The sequence below is a fragment of the Cinclus cinclus genome, chromosome 23, assembly GCF_963662255.1.
Source record: "Cinclus cinclus chromosome 23, bCinCin1.1, whole genome shotgun sequence".
NCBI classification, from domain to species: Eukaryota; Metazoa; Chordata; class Aves; order Passeriformes; family Cinclidae; genus Cinclus; species Cinclus cinclus.
In genome coordinates this window covers 1829352-1853114 of record NC_085068.1, presented here as the reverse complement: position 1 = coordinate 1853114, position 23763 = coordinate 1829352, and the positions used below count along the sequence as shown (strand labels likewise).

General features: G+C 51.7%; 3 protein-coding genes and 1 long non-coding RNA gene across 7 annotated transcripts; all 4 read right to left on the bottom strand.

Annotated features, from left to right (window-relative positions):
- Positions 1-24: 24 nt before the first annotated feature.
- On the bottom strand, positions 25-8221 carry LOC134052870 (uncharacterized). Of its 4 annotated transcripts, XR_009933905.1 has the most exons (5): positions 7979-8221; positions 7235-7416; positions 4828-5773; positions 2790-2851; positions 1077-1594 (listed from the first exon to the last, which is right to left on the bottom strand). It is a non-coding gene; the product is annotated as an uncharacterized LOC134052870 (long non-coding RNA). The 4 variants fall into 4 exon arrangements; XR_009933906.1 differs by lacking the exon at positions 7979-8221 and having other exon boundaries at positions 7235-7538; XR_009933907.1 differs by lacking the exons at positions 1077-1594; positions 7235-7416; positions 7979-8221 and adding an exon at positions 25-683 and having other exon boundaries at positions 4828-7026.
- A 4650-nt stretch (positions 8222-12871) lies between these two features.
- On the bottom strand, positions 12872-14928 carry FBLIM1 (filamin binding LIM protein 1). Its single transcript, XM_062507714.1, has 7 exons — positions 14736-14928; positions 14225-14358; positions 14026-14137; positions 13767-13936; positions 13496-13674; positions 13300-13417; positions 12872-12985 (listed from the first exon to the last, which is right to left on the bottom strand). Exons 1-7 carry the CDS (start codon positions 14926-14928, stop codon positions 12872-12874), a joined length of 1020 nt encoding a protein of 339 aa, XP_062363698.1.
- Positions 14929-18210: 3282 nt separating this feature from the next.
- TMEM82 (transmembrane protein 82) lies at positions 18211-21257 on the bottom strand. Its single transcript, XM_062507757.1, has 7 exons — positions 21244-21257; positions 20831-21055; positions 20687-20759; positions 20294-20468; positions 19172-19580; positions 18383-18570; positions 18211-18276 (listed from the first exon to the last, which is right to left on the bottom strand). The coding sequence occupies exons 2-7, from the start codon at positions 20907-20909 to the stop codon at positions 18211-18213; spliced, it is 990 nt and encodes a 329-aa protein (XP_062363741.1). The 5' UTR covers positions 20910-21055; positions 21244-21257.
- A 42-nt stretch (positions 21258-21299) lies between these two features.
- On the bottom strand, positions 21300-23331 carry SLC25A34 (solute carrier family 25 member 34). The gene is made up of 5 exons (XM_062507736.1): positions 22876-23331; positions 22257-22322; positions 21780-21932; positions 21556-21690; positions 21300-21464 (listed from the first exon to the last, which is right to left on the bottom strand). The coding sequence occupies exons 1-5, from the start codon at positions 23329-23331 to the stop codon at positions 21300-21302; spliced, it is 975 nt and encodes a 324-aa protein (XP_062363720.1).
- Between the last annotated feature and the right edge of the window lie 432 nt (positions 23332-23763).

Here is a 23763-nt window from a genome sequence, read left to right as displayed (position 1 = left end):
AGCTTAACAAACATGCAAATCTCCTGATTTAATCACATCTCTGACGCATGTGGACTTGATCTGTGGTGGCCCCGAACCTTATCCCTGACTCCTTTGGCAGCCCAATGCCTCAGTTTCCCCAGTGATGATGGGCTCTGCCAAACTAGGATCTACTAATTAATTAAAACCCATAACAATTCTTTGCACGCAAACCATCTATTATTTAAAATGTGTGATGGAGTCACATGCACACAAGAAAATGTGATGCCAACATGCTTCACCGGCTCTTCCCATGTGGAACTGGGCTCAGCTTTCCGTTTTACCTGCTGGGAAAGCCCAAGGAGTAGCTGGTACGTGTCTCTGCCTTCAACATGCTCTCCATTTCAGAGAAGAAAAACCCAAACCAAAACCAGCAAAAAAAAAAAACTTTTCCATTACAAATTCTCCCTCTCTGATGAAGTGCACTTGCTGCAACTGCAATTCTAACTGTTCTTCCTCCCTGCTGGGGTGGTATCTCCAAGGGACACGAGGAAACCATGCCAGCTCCCAGGTCCTTCCAGGGAATCTCGTGGAGTCACTGCTGTCACCCAGCCATCTCACAGGACATGCAGGGGCTGGGAGCTGTCGCAAACAAAGCCATCGACTCTGTTGACAGGAGAGGCTTGAGAGGAGTGCCAGGAGGGTTCCATTTACATCACAGCTAGCTGGAAGAGGAGCACAAAGCTCCACTGGTGATACAAAACAAAGCTCTGGACCATCGTGATACCCTTCAAATGCTTTGCAGGGAAACTGTTCCTAGTTGTGACCACGCCAGCAATGCTGCTGTAACCAGATCCCCACCAGATCAGCAGAAGATTTTAAAGAACATACACCCAGACTGGAGACCAGAGCAGGTGTAACCCTCCCCTCAGCAGGCCAGAGGGGCTGTGAGGAAGGACCAACACCATCCTTGTATCTTGTAGAAGAGATACACGTTTGTGCCAGCCCAGTGTCCTGCCATGAGTGACAGTGTGATGAGCACCCAGGGGTGAGGCACAGATGCGCTGCCCTGTGTGTTGCCCTTCCCAGGGACCGAACAGCTGAGAACAAGGGGACTTGAGCTATTCTACATGACCCGATGGCCCTTGGCCTTTGGGATACACACTGCAAAGAACAATTTAAATTACTCCTGGGAGGGTGTAACCAAGAGCCCAGCTATCTCCCGACATCTCAGCCAACCCCACAGTTAAAATATTTGGATCTTTCTTATCAGTGCTTGGAGAGGATTAAAGTGCCAGGCCATTTATTAGTGAGGGAGCAGGTTATAAACCCATCTCAGCTTGAACATGTCAGGAAAAGCAAGGCAAGAACCGGACAGATCAAAAGAGAGCCATTAAAGGCGTGAGAAAATGGGGCTGCCATATAAGGAGCTAATAAAGTTAGCAGCTCTCCAGTTTGAAGGGGAAAAAAGGGCAGGAGGAGATGAAAACATCCTTGAGGTCCACACAGCAGCCTCTCTTTGAGGAGGAAAAACCAATAAATAGAAGTGGGCAGACACAATGCCTCAAAAGGCAGGTTTATTCATTTTGAACACTGCGCCTTTCCTGAGCGGTGAAGCTGCCACGCGTCGCTGAGACTGTTCAAAAAGCAAAGATTAGATACTGAGCAAGGCCAGCTTTTTGCTCAGATCGTAACTTCCTACCCTCAGTTCTGGCACAGCAACATCTCTGTGTGTTGTGCTGGGAAAGGGGGACGTTACCCCTCTCCCTGGCTACATCAGCCGGAGTTCATGGGGAACTGAGCAGGAATGCGAGGATTACCCCCACCACCAGTGTACAGCCAGTTTCTCTGCTTTTTGTAAAAAAGCAAAAAAAAAGTTTCCCAGCAAAAAGCCCCAAGAAACACTGAGTGTTCCTTTGTTTGAGCCAGCCACCATCTTGTCAGGGTAAAATGTATTTACGTGCCTTCCTTGCTCATTGATTGTATTTACTAAGAGAACACTATGGCAGCTGACTATCAAATTCCCAGCTAAGTTTTTATCTCCTTTTTAAGACAGTCTGAATTATTGGCCTAATGTTATAATTTATAACATAATGTTATAATGCTTTATGCTAATTTTTTCCAATAAAGAATTGGTGCTGTTTGATATTTAGGCCCATTTGTTGTCAAGACAGAGGCTACTGGCTTAGGAGCTGAAAACACTTGGAGCACAGAGCTGGGTTCTGGAGCCTTAACCAACACAAAGCACAGGATTTATATTAATAAAGCTCTTGATTTCGGTTCTTTTTAAGGGTTAGTGCTCCAAATCTTCCTGATGAGATGACTCTGTGGAGAAAACTCCCTTCATATTTTTGAAATACAGAATTTAGTAATCTATTTTCTGACACTCTTCCCTGTGGTGTTCTTATGCACAGTGCCAGGAATGGGAGATGCCACAAAATGCCACCATTTTAGGCAGTGGCTTAGCACCGGTCACATCCTACAGCCCAGTATACAGGGGACCCTGGACTTCAGTTGACATTGAACCCAATTTTATCTCTATATAAAAGCATATTTCTGTTTTTAAAATTCCTTCTACAAATAACCAGAGGTTTCTTCAGCAGCAGAACCCAGTGTGATGGTTGAGCCAAACAACCAGAACCTATATGCCAACACAGGACTGCAAAAGAGTTTACTCTCACTTATTGTGTGGTAGATATATTGGAAATAACACCTTTTTTTTAGCCTGTTGTTGGGAAAAAATAGGAATATCACAGTGCCAGCTTCTGCCCTGCTTCCCCTTGCCCCCAAACTCCTGTACAACCACATGCCAGAGAGCTGGGTCTCCTTACCTCACAAGGGCTCTCCCCAAACACAGGGCTTTCATCACTAGACAGGACTACGGCCTTCCAGGCTACAAAAGATTGCATTTTAAGAGAAAACCAAAGAAAACATTAAAAAAAAGACAATTCCATGAGATTTGATACCCAAACAGGACAACTGCAAAGGATATAAATCCCCTAGGACTAGTTACATCACCGAATCCTATACTTCACCACTTTTAACACCTAATTGTTGTATTAACTCTACATCCAGATGTGATTTTTATCTGTGTGCAATGCCTATGAAAAAAATCCCAGAAATTACACTGGAAATATTACAGGACAAGGCTTTAGCACAAACCCCACAGTCCAAACCTGCAAGCTACAGGCTGCCCTTCCCACATTCTGCATTGGACTGAGAAGCACACCCGGCACAAAATAAACACCAAGCAACCACCATCTGAGCTTTGGTTTCATCAAACACCATTTTGATACCACAGCAACATGAGGGTGTTTAAATGAAGAGGACTGACCCCATGTCTGTGGAGTTACCGCTCCTTCACTCCAGAGAAAGCACGAAGAGAAATATTTGTGCCTCAACACCTGCTGTGCTCTAAAGCCTCTCCTCCAACATAGCATGGGAGCTATTCCGCATGGGAGAAAATCCACAGCATTTCTTATCTGCCTTTGGCTTGTATTTTCACGTCTACAGATCTCACAGTGCTGTTTTTTAACTGTTTGGACTAAGAACAAAGCTTGAAAGACCGTGACTTTCTTCTGTACAGAGGAGTGGAAGTTTGTATCGCTTTTTGGCACTGGAAATTCAGGTTTTGTTTAGCTTGGAAATATCATGGATGTAGCTCCAGTAACTCTTCAGGGTGGTAAAAGTTCAGCACTCACAAGGCAATTCTCAGTCATTTATCCTCAACTGCCAAAGGAAAGTAATTTAGAGTCCCACAGGGTGTGCCAGCCTGAAAAATGTGGAATCATCCCAACAGGCAGCTTCTTGCTCCTCCGAACTTCCCTGCCAGCAAAGGTCTATGAAGAGTACAAGGTATATCTCCAAACCAACACAGCCCTAATGAGGGAATAAAATCTAAATCCCTGTCCACACTGGCTTATTCCAAACAAGGCCTCAGACACAGGAGCTACAGCCACTGTTCAGATACTAAGCACAGGGAGCAGGGTATGAAATCCAGCCTGGCCACCTCATCCCCCCACCATGCACTTAATTTTGGCCAAAAAGAAGGATAAAGTCATAGCTGTGCAAGAAATCCCTGCAGCAACCAGTCAGTGAAATAATTTTTCCTGCTCCTCCAGGGTTGGGTCAGCCAGTGGCATCCATGGAATCCTGGTGTGATATCTTCATTAAGGGTAGCTAACAGACCCCCAGCACTCCCTGTGCACTAATGATTGTGGGAAGCTGCGCCTCCAAGTCGTGTAACCTGGCAGAGACCAGCACCAGGTGCTTTTTAGTACCTTTGCAACACAACAAAAGAAATGACACCCAGTAAGGAAGCGTTTCCCTTCTTCCTCACATATGAGCAGGACTTTGAGGAATGGAGTATTAAACCAGCTGCATCTCGCAGGAGCAAGAGAAAAAAATTTAATTCATGGGGACCCAGATCATCACCATCATTTAAGATGACTTCCTCTGACTTCCACTACCTTTGCCTCAGCAAAATTAGGAGGAATAGACAATCCCTCATAGATCTGTAGGCTTGGAGGGAAAGGGGCCCCACAGTTTTGCTCCCTGGAGGCACCCGCTCCCCCCACCCCTTTTGTGTGTATTTTTTTTAATGTGCCACACATCAGCACAATGCTGACAAGGGCTTTGTATGTTTTCTGCCTATGCAGCAGTTCAAGACACACAACTCTGGATTTTTTGAAAGGGAAAGGGGGAGGGAACTGCCCTTTGCAGTACTATTTAATTGCAGCACTTGCTCTTCTGCATGACGACAGGGAAAGGAAAAAGTACCAAGGTTTAAAAACAGAATAGTTTTTAACAGCCAAAAGGGTCAAACTCAGTCTTCTCCCAAGGTACAGTGGGGCTCAGAGTAAAACCTACCAGAGACAAGAAAAAAATTATAAATCACCAGGCTTTCTTCTCTGGAGTTGGATGTGACCCCAGAAAACAGCTCATCCATCCTCACTCGCTGCTGTTATGGTCTCCACGTTTGCACACCTGCCAATGCAGATTCCAGCACTGAAAAAAAGAGGGAAAGGTCTGGAAAGCTGGACTGTCAGTTTTTCCACCTGCCAGGAGCAGTTCAATTAAGCCCGGGTGGCTGAGCTCCAAGGAGCAGTGAGCAGACCACGTTACCACCCTTCTGGAGTTCCCATCTCACATGCACATGCGTGATTCGGATAGTGCTGGCAAACAGCTTCCTTCAAAAATAAGGATGACTAATCCGAAGCAGTGCTGCTTTATTTATTTATTTTGAAGGCCGCAAGGCAGAGCTTTTTCCAGAAGCATCAGCCTTTGTGAACCAGCAAGCAGTGGGAAGGGAAAGCCCTGGGACCCACTCATGCTCTGCAGACAGAAGTAACCACAGGAACACTGCGGGTTTATGTGGCCTGTGTGTGACACACACAGACATGACTGGAGCCTTGTCCCTCATGCTTCTGGAAAGGCCAGATCCCACTGCCCGGGTGACTCCTGGATCCCTGCTTGGTTTGTAGGGATTTGCTGAGGAGAGGGGTTACATAAACAAGACATTGTTTCCACTGGAAATAAAAAAAACTTAAAAAAAAAAAAAAGCAGAGAAAAAAAAGCAGAGAAAAAAAAATAAGGCATTAAACAGCTTTAACCCATAACTCCAACATCCCCCTGAGTGAGGGGATGACCTGGAAAAAAACAGGGTGCAGGGATTTGGGATCAAATTAGAGCACCTCACTTGCTCGGTGGGCCCAGTACCCCCAGCAAGGTCACTCTGGCTCACAAACATTAGTGCTCCAGTGCAAAGCTGTGGTGGAACCTCAGTGGAGGCAGCGTGGAAGAGGTCACTTAGGGACTGCAGAAAGGGAATGGATTAAAAAACAAAATTAAAAATCCATAAGCAGATGTTTACTGACATGCAGCAAATCTGCAGCTTGGCTCTGGAGAGCTGCATGGTTGGAGGAAGAACAGCCCAGCTCCCAGGACACAGCAAATACTCTGCATCCACAGATTTAGGTTACAGCTTTTAGCCAGTCCCGCACCCCACCCCAACCACCCACCCACCACTACCCACCAAAAAAAAAAAAAAAAACCCACCAACCAAATCTGTCATCTTTTTAAGCACTCAGAAATGAGATTTGCCACCGAGGTGATTTCGGGTGGTGGCACAATAAAATACTTACCCACCTCACAGCCAAGGGCTGCACAATCTGAAATTTGTGTTTGCAAATGGTTTGGAAAGCTTTCCAAGGAAGGTGCTGTACAATTGTTAATCCTTCCTGTTATTAATAAAAGGGAGCTATTGTTTCTGCTCTAATCAAGCCTTGTCTCCAGCTGGGCAATTTTAAAACGCAATTAAAACACACACAGGAAGAAAATAAAAGATCATGAGGAAGCTTCGGAAAAAAACAGAACAAAACAAACAAACAAAAAAAACCCCACCAAAACAGTGAAGGAGAAATGGGAGGGGGGGAAGGAAAATTTAAAAATAATACTTCTGCTACAATTCCGAGCAGGAGCATGTTGGGGCAGGGGGGGAATCCCCCCTTCCACCGCCTGGGAAAGGTCACTTATGCCATCGGTGCCATGGCCACGCTGGAGCAGGGCTGCGGCGCTGCCAGCCCTGTCTCATCCATCTCCATCAGCGACAGCTCTGCTTTCCATTTATTTAGGGGGGGACAAAAAAAAAAAAAAAAAAACCCTCCAAGCTGCAAACACCTCCCAGCGCTGTTTTCAAGGCTGGGGGAACGGAGCAAGGGGGAGCGGCTTGAAATGAGGCTCCCAGCCAGGGAGAGGTGGCGCATCCTCCGCATCCTCCTCCTCCTGCCCGACGCTGCGGCAAAGGCGCCGCAGTGGGGGCTCCCCGGCCCCGTGGAAACTTCTGGAATAAGCAGCCAAGCTGGAGAGAGGAGAGAAACCTTGATACCCGCAGAGGGGAGAGGAAATAAACCCGTGTACTAAAAGGGAGAGGATTGCACAAGGCTGGGGAAAAATAAGAGATATAAGAGATCTCTGTGTAACTGAAGCCCCCGAGCGTCTCTGGCAACCCCGGCTCGGGGGGTGGTGCAGCCGCCTCGGCTCAAAACAAAACGCCCCAACCAAGCATATAAAAAAAAAGAAAAAAAAAAAAAGAAAAAAAAAAAAAGAGAGAGAGAGAGAAAATGGTGGTGTTTGTAGCGCGAGATGGTGGGATAAAGGAGCTGATCCCTCCTCCTGGATCAACAGCAAAGCCGGCCATTGCATTTCTATTTATCCTTTTTTTGTGCAATGAATTGTCTGATCCGGACTATTCGGTTGCATTTGCAGCTTCACTTACTGCGGTTTGGTTTTGTTGTGCTTTTTTTCCCTTCTGTTTCTTTTTCATTGTTTTTTTTTTCCCCCTGGGTGTATTTTTTCTCCCTCTTTTTCGTTAAAAAATAATCCTTCCCAAATCTCCCAAGGAAAATCTACATCTCTGTGGAACAAATAATGCATTCAGGCACAAACTTCCATCATGGACTGCAAAAAAAAGAGATGGGTTGGGTTTTGTTATTTTTTGTCTTTTATTTTTGATGGAATCTTTTCTCCTGCCTTTAGGATACATTGTAGTAGGAAACCAATGGAGGAAAACAAAGGTTATATATATATATATATATATATATATATATATATATATATATATATATATCAAAGATATATATGGGCCAAAGTTACAGTGATTATATATAATTAAATTATAGTTTTTAGGGCGTATTTTATATTTTAAGTAGTCCCTGGGAAAAGGTCATATGTATGAAATATTAAATATATAGCAGTATTTATATATTTATATTTAATTAATATATACAAGTATTTCTGTATCCACAGAAATAAAAGATCATCTGTATGGGCCTAAATCTTCAATTCTATGGGGGAAAAAGCAGTATTTTTAGGTACCTAGCTTCTAAGAAATAATAGGCAATGTTACAGAATGTAACAACATTGATGCAGGAAAAAGAGGGTAAGGCAGCATTAAGAATATTTAAACACACGCGCGCGCGCACACACACACACACACACACACACACACACAGCGTGGTACCTTGGCTACAGCCTCCAACAACGAGAGTGTGGATGTCACAGAATTTGGGTTTTTTAAAATGGAATTACTACGTCTGATCACACCAATATATGCTGTTAATTAAGCGAATGCCGGACGACCTGTCGTGGGGAGCAGGCGAGCAGTGATGGCTTCTCTCGTATCACTCCGGCTCCGATGATAAATCAATCCTCGGGCGTTTGGGACTTCTTTTTTTTTTTTTTTTTTTTTTTTTTGGGGGGGGGGGGTGTTCCGTTGTTGTTTTTGTTGTTGTTGTTTTGTTTTGGTTTTTTTACCCCCTAAGCACTTTTGGGGATTTTCCATGCCGCGAGGAGACCGGGAGATGGCGGCTTCAATCCCTGCGAAGGAGAAAAGCGGTGCAAAAGCAAAAGAATTAGGCATAAAACTACCCACCTTGGGGGTGCGTGTGGTGATGATGAAGGGTGGGGGGCGTGTGGAAAGCGCAATTCTTGCCCAAAACCCCTCCGCTGTGAAGGAAAAAAAATAATATTTTAGAGCTAACACTGGGGGAGCGGGGGAGCTGAGTTGAGGGGAGAAGAACGGGGGCTACGCCATGGCCGAATGAAAACGCGCATTTCTGGCCATTTTCGCATCCTTTCGCAAAGGCGGCGAGAAGAAAAGTGTAGGAGGGAGGTTGAAGAAGGTCAGGTTTCACCCGCAGTGCTTTCGCCGCCCGCCCGGAGGGGATTCACACAGGATCAGAGCCCCTCCGCCGTGCCGATGCCACTTCGGCCCCGCAGCCGCACCTCCCCTTTTCTTCCCCCTCTCTCCGCCCGCCGCCATTTTGTTGTCTCCGTGTCGCTGCCGCGGCCCCGCCGGGCGGCCATTTTGTGAACCGAGCGCGGGGGGGCAGCGCCTCACGGGCCGTGAGGGGCATCTCTAGCCGGCGCCGCCTTTTGTCAGCCTAAACCCTTCTTTTCCTCATTTTCTCTTTTTTCTTCAGGAATTTTCTCTTTTTCCTCACGAAACGGTTTGTCCTTAATTCCCTGTCTAGAGCCCGATAGCTTCAGAAAAAACAAAAACAAAAAACAAACCCCATACTCAGACAAAGCAATCCAATAAATGAGATTAAAGCATATTCCCCAGTTTGGCTGTGTAGAAAAGCTTAGCCGCATGGATAATTAAGGGATATATTAATATATAATATGTATTTATTCCCCATCCTTCTTGACTTTTTCCTCCCAGTCATAAATCCTTGAGGTCAATAATTCATCTTGACAAAGGGGATAACCTCTTTGAAAAATATCCGTGTTTTTATTTCAATAAAACACCTCACTCACACTGGACATTCCAGAAAAAAAAATACATATACAACTTCAGCCACTCAAAGCCAAGTCTGGGTGAAAATTGGTAATTTTCAGGAAATAGGGCTGCAGGAAGCTGATACAATGAAGGAAATCTGAGATATAAAATAGCAAAAGCCTGCTCACAGGTATGTGCTGTGCGTCTGTTTCCAGAAATAGGGTGGGTTGGGCTTTTTATCGTTTATTTTATAAAGAAGCCAGTATAGCACTCGAAGCCTGGTAACGCGCTTGTGCACTCTCCTCATGCTATCAAAATCAATGTGTTTTAAAACTACATTGTGGCAGTGGGTGATTCAGTTTTGCCAGGAATGTTGGGGGAAAGGAGAATTTTTTTTTTTTTAATATATTTATCCCACCTGTGCTGCATGAGCTGAAGAAATCCAGGCTGTTCCTGGTACAATCCCTGCTGGTTTTTGCCTCTTTCAGAATCATCAGGATTAGATGGCTTTTCATTTAAGAAATATAATTTTTTTTAGGCTGTGTCAAAGGAAAGTGCAGAAAATAGGTTTGAATGCTCTGTGGAGAAGAACATCGCCACAGGGAGCTGGCTGAGATGTGACTGCCTTTAGCCTGGGATCCAAAGGAAAATCGTAGTTTTCCTACAGCTCTTTCTGTCTTATTTGAGAAAAACCATCACCAGCACCAAACTTTGTTCCCAGGACCTTTCCAGCCCTTTTATCATCCCACATTCCTTGCACCATACTACAAATCTTCCATTTTTCAGACAAACCTCTGAAAAAGAGTTGTTTTTATTTTAAGAAGCAACCCTTTAACCACTGATTTAAAATTATTACAGCTGTGCCTTGTAGCTCCTTCTTAAATTTAAAACCTCCTTTTAAAAATCAGGCAGCCCTTTGAGTTGTAAAACGAAAAGCTGTAGGCTTTTTTTATGGGATGCACCGTTGTACTCCTGGAAGCCAAGTTGGCCTTGCAGCAGAGCGAGAGAGATCGGATGCCTTCCCTGGGAAAGCCCGAGGAAATTTTACTAACGGGCCGCACCCAGCCTGAAGTGAGGAAATATTTGCATTTGCTGCTCCTTGGAAGGCAGCCAGGTCCTTCCCGCTCTCCTCAGCCTGCCAAGAGGGATTGCAAGAGCTGAGGGGCGTATTGCAGCAGCCAAGGGAAGGGCTGGAGCCACGTAGTGCTGCAATCCTCTCTGCCCTTTGGCACTGCCACAGGGACAAGAGAAGGGACTTGGAGTGGGTTTTACTCCTAGGTGGTCCCAGGAGGGCTCCACAAGGCTTTGGAGCCCAGCCTCCCAAAATGTTATTTTTCCAAGCAGGATGTGCGGTTGGTTTATTTTTTGCAGGCCTGGGTGCTTGCAGAAGTGCTCGTGACGGGATGAGGAGCACAAGGACAGGCTGAGCCATTGTAGCTGATCTGAGTTTGCTTGGCAGCAGGACAGGATCCAGCTCCTGCAGTCTCACCCCCGCAGGATCTCCTGCATGCGCCTCAAAATTCCTCGAGCTCCTCCCAAGGGAAAACAGAGGGCTGTGCTTTTTAGGTAAAACAATGCTCCCCACACCTCCACTTGTAGTGCTTCTCCCTTTATCTGGAAAGAAGAATGGCTTACATCAGCCTTTTTGTCCTCTTACCTGAGTCCATGTATCCCTGTCCCTTGTCACCCTCCACTCCTGAAAAATAACGCTGAATCTGACACTACATGCTTTCACCATGCTGCCAAACTCTCCAGCAGTGCCTTTCCTTACTCCTTGCTTTCCAAGACCTTCTCCAAGGCTGCCTGTAAATAAAAGCATTTCCCTGCCTATCTCCAGCCAAAGATTATGCGTCCCAGTGCCAACAGCCTATCCCTGGAAGGCTGCAAGGGGGAAAATACCCAACTCCTTCCCACCATTCCTCTGTGGAAGGGTAGTGCAGCTTGCAACATAACTAAAACACCACTCAGAGTTGCATTTCCATTCTCCCTAAAAACCCTGAGTGGAAAAATATCCATATTGCAAAAAGAAAGCAGCCCTTTGCCATCTGGGCCTTCTTTTTCCTGCTCCCTTTGGTCACTGCCACATCCTTTTACTTTCTCAGCATCATTTTGATGCCTTTTAATTTTTTTAGCATCATTTTGATGCCAAATTTTCTTCACAGTACAAGAAGTTTTGGAAAGTGAGAACTGACTTGGAGCACAGGAATTACTTGGCATGGGACATGGAGTTCCTACCCAATCAGACCCAAAGCCACCAGCTTCTGTGACTGGGACAGACCACAACTTATTTAAATACAATTAAAGCAAGTTATGACCTGATTGATGGCCCGGAGCCGCTAGTTAACAAACACTGACTAATCAGCTTTGTAGACAGGAAAGAGTCATCAGGAAATAGTTATTGATGTGATTAAGTATCGTTAACCCCTTCACTTATAAACACAGCACACACTGGAGGTGTTGTACATGATCCAGGAGTTGCTGGTCTGGTGGTTGTTTTCTTTGTTTACAGCTCCCATTTTCCATCAGCAAAGCGTTAAATTTCATCTCACGTGCTCTTGCTATTTTCTGCTCTTGATTTGTGGTTCTTTTGGTTAAAAAGAAAGTTTAAAAGTTTCTCTGCCTGGTCTGCAACACCTTCGCAAGCAAAACCACTAAGCACCAGCAACATCGGTTGTACAGATGTTGGGTATGCAGAGAAATGGTCTAATTTCTTCTGGTTTGAGGCCTGGACTGAGAGGAGATCAAAAAAATTCCATTGGCAGAGCGATATAATCTCGGATAACATGCAAAAGGCAGGCTGCCCGTCTTTCCCAGCGTTGCGGCCCTGCGGGATGCTTTTAGCTGGAGTTTTGCTGCCTGATGGAGGAACTGTGCTCCGGCTGCCCTCTGCCGGCTCCGGGATAGATAGTCAGCAAAAAAAAAACCCAAACCACACCAAAATCCCTTTTATCAACACCACGAATTATCGCCAGACCCCATATCTACTCCAAAAAACAACACCCGGCTCTTTCCCGGGTGACAGCAGCATCAGCCACATTGCTGCACCCTAAAATCAACTGTTACGGACCTGAGTGGCCCGACTCTTGCCACGCCTAGAAAATCCAAAACCGGCTTTTTCCTTATTTTTAAACTTGGATTTGATGGGTTTGGAATGCAGGGTGGATGAAAGGAATGAGAGTTTTTAAACAAGGGTTTTTATTTAACTGTGAGTAACTAAATCAGTGCCTGCTCTCCACAGAGAGAGAAATATTTCAGTTAAACCCCAAGGAAGCTCAAGAAGAAAGAAACACCACCCAAGAAAACCAAACTGGCCTTGAAAAAAAAGAATTTAAAAAAAATAAGGAATAAAACTTGCACTCTTCGTTGCTGCTCTGTCAGAGCATTTTGTATTCATCATGAGCGCAGATATGTGCTATATCCACAATAAATCCACAATTATGCACCTTCCCTGGTCAGGGTCCTGGGGGCACTTTGGTGATGAAAACCCAGTTCTGCAGTAATTAGGGGGTGGTTGTAATTAGTAATTACAGTAATTCTGCAGTAATTAGGCAGGGTTGGCCATGGGGCACATCCCACTGGAGGCACCCCGTTTTTGATGCCTGGCACTGGAAGAGGTTGATGAGCTGCAGGGTCTCAGCAGGATGACTCACTGCAGCAGCGGACGTGGCAGGACTTGCAGAGGAGGTGGTCATCCAAGGGGTAGCACCCATTCTCTGTCATCTCTGGTGACAGAGGCATCCTGCAGATCTGGAGGCAGGAGGGGAAAAGGAAGCCACCTTTTAGGAGTCCCTGTGTTGTGTTACATCCTATTTTCTCTGCAAAACCACCAGTACTCCGAAAAAGCGACAAACTACATCAAAAGCATGAAAAGTTGAAGTTCTCCAAACACATCATCATCATCATCACCACCACCCAATTTTTTATTTCCCCCCTCCCCATTACTTGTAAGATAAACCGGGGGTAAAAAACAGCCGTGTGTGCTGCCATTCCTGTGTCCATGCTCAGCTAAGGCTCCGTGCCACCCTCTTGGCTCTGGGTACCCCCAGCCCCCAAGGCCGTACCTCACAGCGGTAGCAGCTCTCGTGGAAGCTGCGTCCCAGGCACTCGATCTTGTAGGTGTCCTCGTCCTCATGGGGGACAATGGGGCGCTCACAGGCACTGCACACCGCAGCGTATTTCCTGATGGGAGCAAATGGGAGCGGTGAGAGCCCTGCAGGATGACAGGTATGAGCCAAACCCAACTCCCCCATTGCCAACCTATAGAAGTCAGGCACGCAGTACACGTCACCCTGCTCGTCCACAGCAAAGCTCTCAGTGCCCATGGCCCGGCCACAGGCAGCACAGGAGAAGCAGCTGGGGTGGTAGCCCTTGCCTAGGGCACGGACAATGTGCTCTGTGATCAGCTCCTGGCACATGGCACATTTCTCCAGTGTGGCCTGGAATTTAGGGAACACATGTCATGAGGTACCAGTCCACACCCCAAGGGATGTTCCACGTGTGCCGGTTTTCCCCAAAGGAGGATGGGTACCTGGAAGCAGGTGTCACATGTGGGGCACCCATCTCTCTGGAAGTAGCGCTGCCCAGCCAGGAGTCGGTGGCACGTGCGGCAGGTGAAGCAGTCAGGGTGGTACTGCTTCCGCATTGCCTCCACTGTCGGCTCCTGGGGCCCCAGCGCTTTGTGGCAGAAGGCACAGATGTCTGCAAGAAGCAGGTAGAGTGGTTGGGAGCTGCGTGCCTCAGTTTCCCTCAGTGGGGATGAGCCCGTGCACTGCTGGGTGTCCCCTTACCTCTGGAGCTGTCCCTCTCCAGGTACCCATTCACATCCTGCCACTGCTGCTTGCCTGCTTGCTCATGACAAAATGTGGGTGGCTTCAATTCAGCAGGGAAGGTGGAAGGGGCCTGGCAAGTGAGGAAGAGCAAAGCCATGTTAGTTATACCCCTGCAGGTGGGGAAACTGAGGCACTGGGGGGACTCTGTTATCCTCACCTGGAGGGTGGCAGGTGCTGCAAGGTCCAGTTGTTGCAGTGCCAGACCCAGCGCCTCTCCAGATGAGGGCTGGGGCACTTCAGAGAGGGGAAGGACTGGTGGGGATGAAGGTACAGGGGCCACCGTGTGGGTTTCTGCAGCAACAGAGAGATGTGGGGAGTTTAGGGATCAATAATGCCCAGTAACACCCCATCACAATAACACCCTGTCACAATAACACCCCAACAGCTTTGCAGTAGTGCACACTGACCTGCCCCAAAAGCAAATGCCACTGGGGCAAGAGGACACAAACAGCACCGATAAGCACCTGGCAATGGAGAGCAAACACAGCCTGTCCCCAGGAGCCAGATCCATGCTGGGATGGGTGCAAGGATTTGGGGAATAACCCCACAAAAAAATACCCCCACATCCCTGTCCGCATACACATCCTTTAGCAAAGCATCTCCACAGCCTCCTCAGCTCCATCACCATCTTTCCACACTGCTTGCAGCCCCCCATGAACACCCCTCACCTCCATAGGGCAACATGGGGTCTGAGAGCAGGATCTGGGAGTGATGGCTGCCAGGGACCTCGGCACCATCTGGCTGTGGCTTCTGTTGGGTTTCCTCCTTGCTGGCCACATCTCTCTGTGGTGGCACAAGGGTGATGAAGATGGACGAAGCAATCCTCTTCTCTGCTTTCCTTGGCAACATTACTGGAGCCATGGAAGGGCCAGATCAGGTGTTGATTGTAGGGAAAATAAGAAAGAAAGAGAGTAAAACTCGCAGGCACAGTGGCAGCTCCTGCAGCCATGTTGCCCTTTGGCATCAACCCACCTCCCTCATCTCGGAAAGGGAGAAGGAACGAGCTTCCCCATCCCACGTCACAGCAATAAATGGTCTCATGCCTGGGAGGACGCAGGGTTCAGAGTCCTGGTGAGGCAGCAGCTGATGTCTCCCATTTTCATACCTCTATAGCCAAATCCCACCTTTTCATAAGCATTTGAATCCCCTGTATTTCCTCTTATTGCTCCCAGCCACCTGGGATTAAATTCCCCATGGCCAGCAGGAAATATCCACCTTTCCTTTTAAAAAGCAGGGCTGAAACATGATTTTGCTTTTGTAACCCCTTTTTTGGAATCTTTCTACATCCCCATTCCCTCCATCCTTGCCCCTAATTTTCTGCCAATCACTTCCAGCTCTGTGCATCCCTCCTTTTATTTTTACAGGTAGGAAAACTGAGGCACAGTGCTGTGAATCACCATGTCCCAAACATGGACACATCCCCTGAGCAGCACCCGCAGGATACACCAACCCCAAGAAACCCTGCTCAGGAAGGAAAAGGGCTGTTTATCCAACTTGCCAAGGAGAAAAGCAGCTGGGACGAAGCTTCCCCTTCTCAAATGGAATGGTTTGGTAGAGGGGGAACCCTGAGGCTTTATTCAGGGTGCTGTATTGGTGAAGCAGGATTCATTCCTGAGGTGAATTGGCAGCTTGAAAAATACCTGTGTGATGAGTTTCTGGTTTCATGTGGCTCTGCTCCCCCAAAAATCCCACTCACAGGGATCAGCACATCCTTTTAGGGGCAGACAGACTCCCCGAGGTGGGGGAAAAGCTTCGCGATGTTCCTGCTGGTGACTTCAGCCTCTGACTCAAGCAGGGAAGGGATTAAAGAGGAAAAAGAACCCCGAGCACTTTGCTCCCTCTTTCCCTCCCTCCCTGTCAGCTACCCAGCACTACCGGCCTTCGCCCAGCTCCTCACCCGCTGGAGCTGCTGCTTTTCCTCCTCCCCAGCAGAGCTGCGGAAAACTGGGGGGAGAAGAAAAGAATAATCATTAAAAAACAACAACAACAAAAATTCTCCGGGGTTAATGGGAACCATGTGCTCATCGCATTCCTCTTTGTGCTGGGGCTGAAGGGATCCCAGCAGCCCTGTGGCAGAACCCCCCAGATCCCCCCAGCCAGGAGGCTCGAGGGGTGCATTAATGGGGGACCCCCCTCCCCTTATAACTCCATCCTGGTTTGGGGTGACTGAGGCTACACTGGAAAAGACCCCCGTGACTTCCCTAAAATATCCTGGGATGGGAGCTCAGGTGGGGTTGATGGGGATAGGGACACTTGTGGGGTATCCCCACAATCCCCAAAACTGGGATGAGACACAGCCCTCTAGAGCTGTACCTCAACTCTGCCCCTGCAGCAGGGACCTCTCAGAGGGTGCTCCGAGGACGCCCAAGGAAAAAGGGATGGGATGGGGGTACAGAACGCCTGGTGTCCCTTCTCCCTCCACCCTGAGTAGTCCCACTGTCCCCTTGTCCGTCACCGGGGAGAGGGTCATGCATCCCCCCGGCATCCCTTGTGTCCCACCGTGCAGTCTCACAGCTCCCTGTCCCCTACCTGTCAGTGCTTGTCCCCTATGGGGCAGTTGCCCAAACATGTCCCCCTGCCTGGGAGCCCCCCACCCCCCTCCCTGGGAGGGTCCCCAGGCCCCTCCTTGGGGATGGCTCTTAGTTCCCTTGTCTCATCCCAGGATGACTACTATCCTTATCCCATCACGTGTGGGGTCCTGCGTCCCATACTGGGGTGTCCCCTGTGCTCTCTTGGGGGGGTCCCAATCCCACACCTGGAGTGGTCCCTACCTGAGGGTGGACCCTGTCCCCAACCTGTGGGGGGGTCGTACCTTGCGGGCGAGGTTCCCTGCCCGGGGGAGCGGAGTGTCGCCTGCCCGGAGGTGGCCCTGCAGCCCCTCGGGGGATGACCTTGTCCCCGTCCCTGTCCCCTACCTGGGGAGCCGGTGCGGGGTCCCTCCGTACGCTCCGCGGGCGCGGCGGGGGCAGCGGGAAGGCAGAGCCGCCCGGCATCACCGCCCCTTCCTCCCTCCCTCCTCCTCCTCTTCCACCTCCCTTCCTCCTCCCCCCTGCCTGCCCCACAGCCCCGGGCGAAGGAAGAGGGGGACACATGCCCTTAGATTGTCCCATTCACCCCCCTACTGCCCCACGCTCCCCAAAGTGCTCCATGGGTGCCCCGTCTCTCCTCAGGGTGGATGCCCCATGGCCCCGTGGGTGCCCTCATATGCTCTAGGATTACCCCTCCTAGGTTTTCCCATGGACCCCCCTGAGAGCCCCACACACCCTTAGGGCACCCAACCCCAAGGGGTGCCCCGTGAGCCCCCCACACGCCCCGGGGTGCCTGTGTACCCCAGTACAGCCATAATATCTCCATATACCCTCAGGATAACCCCTATCCTCCCGTAGCCACAGTTACCCCCCCATACAGCTCCATCCCCAAAATGCCCCATATTTCTTCTATGCACCCCCAGGACACCTATGTGCCCACCTAGAGCCCCAACATGTTCCTATAGAGCTTCCACTGCCCCAAACACCTCCAGACCCCCTCCTGCTCCCCCCCTGCATTGGGGGGTCTATGCCCAGGCAGCCAGAATCCCCCCTCCCCAAACTGCACCCCACCTTCACAGGGCCTGGCACAGCACAGCAGGCTGTGCTGTGCTGTCGGGGGGAACTGAGGCACAGGGGCACTTCCCAGCCAGAGGATCACCCCACTCTTGTGCCTCAGTTTCCCTTCCCAATGAGGAATTCTACCCACCTTCCTCAAAAAGCTCCATTGACACCATCCTAAGTGCCCTTCCAGCACAATGGGACCCCAACTTACTCTGGTCAGAGATCTTACTGGAAAAGACTTTATTTTCTGAGATTTATAACCCTCTGGAGGCCCCTGACAGTGTGGCCCTGCAGCCAGCAAGGATGGAACATCCATCAGCATCCCTCAATGCCACTAGGACCAGAGAACAAATCCCAGTAGTGCTGCCCCCCAAAAAAACAGGGGCAACGTGAGTCTTCCCCCCGACCTCCTCCATCCCATGGGATGTTGGTTGGGTGCCTTCCAGGAGTGCTTTTTGCCTTAGTCCCCATGGGGGATCTGTGATGGGGTATTCTGGGCGTGCCCAGCGAAGCCACCCCGAGTTTCTGCTGAAGTCTGGTTACACCCCGCGGCTCATCGGGACCTCTCCTCCGATCTGGATCCCGACAAACTATCCAAGCGAGGCTGCTGGGCAAAATCCTGTGGGGGACGGAAGGAGAGAAGCCTAAAGGGATCTCACCATGGCTCGGGGCTGCCGCCAGCCCCTCAGCCCCGCGTCGCGGCAGGGAAATGTCCCCCCTCTCACCTGCCTCCAGCAGGACTCCAGCAGGACCCCGGCGTGGAGCAGGCACCAGAGCTCCCCTAGCAGCGACACGAAGACGTGCAGGACGTCCGTCCATCGGCCCACGGTGAGGAGGAGTATGAAGAGGCCGCCCATCCGCACCAGCACGGTCCGGAACACCAGTCCCCTGACCATGCTCTGCCGGGACTCCTCTGCGAGGACACGGCATTGGGGAGCCACCACAGGGACACCGCAACCTCCGCAGCCCCACAATGGAGACACCAAGCACGGGGTGGCTTCATGTAGCCCATGTAGCCCCTATATGCCTCCAGTACACCCCATGTACACACTATACAGCCCCAGGGCACCCCATGTACTCCCAGGACATCCCATGTACTCTCCATACACCCCCAGTACCCCCTATGTACACCCGGGACATATAAACATACACTCCTTAGGGATCCCCAGGATGCCCCATATGCCCCTACATATCCCCAGAATGTACCATAAACCCCCTTTACAGACCCCCAAGACACCTCATATACCCTTATATAACCTTAGAATGTACCACATATCCCCTTACAGACTCCCAGGACGCCCCATGTGGGCCCTATACACCCCCAGAATGTACCTATAGGTATACCATCTATATAGCCTAAGGACATCCTACATACCCTCTGCATACCCCAGTACTGCCCCAGGACCCCCCAGCTGCCCCTACACAGCCCCAGGTAGCCTCCAGGGGCCCCATACACTCCGAGTATATCCCATATGCTCCCCAGAGCCCCCCGTAGTGGGCCAGCTCCCACCCACCCTGCATGTAGATGACCAGCAGGGTGTAGCAGATGGTCAGCGGGGTCCAGAAGCGTACAGCCTCGCCCGTGGAGAGGAAGTCGCGGTTGATGAGCTCCACGGCAGCCAGGTCGGCCACAGCAAAGGTGAGGGCCAGGGCGTTGCGCAGCAGGCATGGGATGCCGTGCCCCGCAGCCAGTAGCAGGATGCAGACGCCGCAGTAGCGCGCCCGGCTGTGCAGCTCGTACAGGGCGCAGACATGCTGGGCCAAACGCCGGGCATGCAGTGCCAGCAGCCCCGACAGCCCCACCGCCAGCACCAGGTTCCAGCTGCGGTGCAGAGCCCCCTCCAGCAGGAAGCTGAGGCCACAGGACACCCCACAGCCCAGCGAGTACTGGCACAGCAAGTAGAGCTGGCTGCTGTGGGTGCCCTGCAAAGCAGCAGGCAGTTCATGGCATTGGTGAGGTTGGAAAAGACCTCCAAGACCAACGAGCCCAACCGTTCCCCTCTAAACATGTCCCCAAAGTTCCTCATCCAAACACTTGTTGAATCCTTCCCAGGACGATGACTCCAGCACTGCCCCAGGCAGCCTGTGCCAGTGCCTCAGCACCCTTTCCATGAAGGATTTTTCCCAATATCCAATCTAAACCTCCCCTGGCTCAGCTTGAGGACATTTCTTCTCATCCTGTCCCTTGTTCCCTGAGGAACAAGCCCCTGGCTGTGCCCTCCTGTCAGGGAGTTGTGCAGAGCCAGAAGGTTCCCCCTGAGCCTCCTTTTGTCCAGGCTGAGCCCCTTTCCCAGCTCCCTCAGCTGCTCCTGGTGCTCCAGTCCCTTCCCAGGTCCATTCCCACCTCTGGAAACGCTTGAGCCCCTCAGCATCCCTGCCACAGAAGTCCTGGAACTGCCCCAGAACTGGAGGTGCCCCAGCAGTGCCAGCACAGGGGACAAGCACTGCCTTGGGCCTGTGCCCACACTGGGACCAGCCAGAGTCCGTTGGCCTCTTTCCCACCTGGGACACCTGACTGAGATGCAAAGGGACACATGGCCTCCTCCACCCCCTGTGGGTGCTGAACAAATTCCCAGTTTCCCAGCTCCAGCCACACCACATCCCACCATGCCTCAGCTTCCCCCATGCCATCTCACCTTGCTGAGGGAGATGATGGTGGAGACAGCGCGCAGGGAGAACTCCAGCACCACCAGTGCAGCCACACGGGAGCCCACCAGGCCCAGGACACCGGTCAGCACCAGCACATGCAGCGGCTCCAGCAGTGGCTGCCGTGCCCTGATCGCCTCCTTCTCCGCCTGCCTCTCTGGGTTGCTGGGGACGGCAGAGAGGGAATGCTGAGCCAGGGGAATGTCACCCAAAATGGGGTGACAAGCCTTAGTAACATCCCCCTCTGTGCTTTGCAGCAGAGGCTGCAGCCCCTGCCGTGCACCCCTGGGTGCCAAGAGCCAACAGCACCCAACAGCAGATCCCAAAAATCAGGTCCCCAAAACCAACCTCCCCCACAGAGGGCACGAAGGGCTGGTGCTTACTTCACGCACTTGATGTAGAGATAAACCTTCATGAGGCTGCAGAGCACCGAGACAGCACAGGCACCCACCAGCCCTGCAGGGAAAAGCAGCAGTGGGTCACTGGTCACATGGGCTGTCCCCAGGCCACTCTCAGGGGAATCTCACCTTGCAGGAGGGCATCCAGTAGTGCCCAGCCCCACTCCAGCCCCGGCAACGCCGGGAGCCAGGACCCCGGGGAAAACATTTTCGGTGGAGAGAAGCCACAGTGTAGCCAGGCCGCGGCTCCAAGGTCCGCGGGGCGGAGGCGGGGAGTGGCCCCCACCAGCTAGTAAATCATTATTAGGGCAAGCCAGGGCAGCTGGAACCCCGGCAGGAGGAGATGAGCTCCAACTGTGGAGGTGAAAATTAGAAGAGGGATGTGATGCACGTGGAGGGGCTCAGGGACCACCCTCACCTTTAACTTCCCCCCACGCAGGCACTGCCATTCTCCTCTCCACCCTGAGGCAGCATTTCAGGGCCTGCACCCCTCCATATACACCACCCCAAAGACCCCAAGACAACACCAAAAATAGAAAAACCTCTTTATTAACATCATTGGTGGTGGCAGGAGTCTGTCCAATAGCCCTGGGGGCTGCTAGTGCTGAACCATGTTCCTGAGCTTGTCCCAAAAGAAGAGGCTGAGGACGGTGTGGGGGCCGAGGCGGAGGTAGACAGCACCGATGCCCTTATACAAGCCCAGCAGCCCCTCTTTGCTGGAGATTTGCAGGATACAATCCAAAAAACCTCGGTAGAGCTTGCCCTGGGAAGAGAGGAGCCAGCTGTGCACCCCTGCCGGATACAATCCTGGGAAAAGCCACATGTCCCCTGTACTGTATCCAGAATGGCCTTACCGTGCCATCAGCATCCACCGGCTGGTTGTACAGACGGGTACTGATCACGTCAAAAGGTGTCATTGTCACAGCTACAGCCACACCGCTCACCATGCCCCCCGCCAGCACCGCCGCCCAGCTGCCCTTCCTGAACCACTGCGGGAAGCGCCGGCATCAGCTCTTCCCAACAGCAAAAGGGAGCACGGGGTCCGGTGGCAGCCGGATCCGGCACACCTCCCGCTCACCTGGCGCTCGCAGACCCAGTCCTTGGCAGAGGTGAAGGTGGCGAGCTGCACGGCCGAGCCCACGGCCACACGGGGCACGGCGCCTGTCACCCCCCGCCACAGCCCCACCACCCCGTGCTGCTGGTAGATGCTCTTGAAAGCGCCAGAGATGCTCTGGGGAAGAGAGGAAATTGGGGAAAAAGAGAAAAATAGGAATCCCACCTGGCCAAAAATTCCCACCCCTGTTGGTCATTGGTGACACGAAGCCATTATAGGCTTGGGCGAGATCTCAGTGGGTCTGGATTCGGTATCACAGCCCCACGTGCCTGTCACACCCTCTCTGTTCTCACATTGTTATTTATAGCATCATTACAGGGCCAAGCGGCTAAACAACAGCTTTAAATTCCTGCTGACCAAAATAGCATCGTCCCTGCTGTGCACGGACAAGGTGCCACCAAATCCTCTGTGTCCCCCCACCCCACCCCTGGCTCCACTCACCTCATGGTTGTGCTGGTGGCCCACGGCCATGGCCGACAGTGTCTGGGCTTGGAGGTGGGTCTTGACCTTGGGGGGGGACAGTGCCAGGTGACAAACCCTCCAATGGCCCTGCTGGGACCAGCTGTGGTCCCCCCGTCTTCTCCTTGACAGATTTTGAGGGGAAGTTTCAGCCCCTCCGACAGATGTGGGGGACACAGCTAAGTAGCCAAGTGGTTAAGTCCAGACTTTGAGTCCTGTTTCTTTCACCCTTCTCACCCAGAGCAAAGGGACCCTGCAACCACCCACTGCTGGAGCTGTGCAACCCCCAAAAAACCGGGGAAACCCTCTAAAATGGGAGGGGAAAAACCCCCGTAATTTCTTTTGGGGTAATTCCTTATGGGGGAGCTCTCTGCTGGTCTTCTGAGGGGGATTTGGGGCAAAAAGCAGGGGGAGAGCATGCACAGGGCAGCCCCGCATTTGGGAGGGGGGGGTGGTGAAGCAAAACAGCGGAAGAGAGAATGAACTGTCAGTGTCTATAGGACACAGCCAAGATGCCGAACCTTTTTTTTTTTTTGGGGGGGGGGGTCCCCAAACCAGCCTCCCCCCCACCCCACGGCCTTTGGGGCGGAGCAGCACTCACCAGGTACGCGGGGCTGCCCACGATGGCTCCCACCGCCCCGGCCACGGCCCCGGCGGCCACGGTCCCGCCGGGATACCCGGTCCAGCCGGCGTCCTCGGCGTGGGAATAGCAGTAGAAGCGGACGCCGTTCATGAGCCCCTGGTAGAGCAGCCCGGCCGCCAGCCCCTTCTGCAGCCCGCGCAGCCCGTCCGCCCGGCACACGGCCACGGCCGCCCGCAGCACCCCGCGGTAGGGCCGGGGGTACGTGCCCGGGGTCTGCAGCTCACCCTGCAGCTGCAGCCGCGTCTTCACCACCTCCAGCGGGTTGGTGAGGAAGCAGGCCAAGCACCCGGCCGTGGCCCCCAGCACCAGGTCGGTGGCCGGGGGTACCCCCCCGGCTGGGGGGCTGTTTTGGGGGGGGCACTGGAATTCCTGCAGGGAGTCGGAAGGGCAGGGGGCGAAGGTCCCCGCCGCCATCCGGCACCTGTCCGCGGAGGCGGCCCCAAGCTCCACCTTCCCAAACAACCGCAGGGAAAAAAAATCCGGGGGGAGCGAGAGCGAGCGAGCGCCGCCTCCTGCAAACCAACCCCCCCCCCCCCCCCCCCCGCAATCCAGCCCCCAATTTGGGGATGTGGGGCAAAGGTCGAGCCTGGGGGTGCGTGTCCGGACCCCCGACACCCGCACGCCCCCGGCAGCCGCGTCCAGCCGGGCCCGGTCTCACGTGACAGTGCTGCCCCGGCGCAAATAGGGAAAACCAGGCAAATAAAAAAATAAAGGCGGGATGACATTGAAACAGAAACGGAGGGAGAGGAATTTTAGGGGTCACATACAGTCACCGAGGAGGATGAGGACTGGAAAACCCGCTGCGCCTGTGGCCGCGGTACGAGGGACATTTGCGAGGGGTCTCGC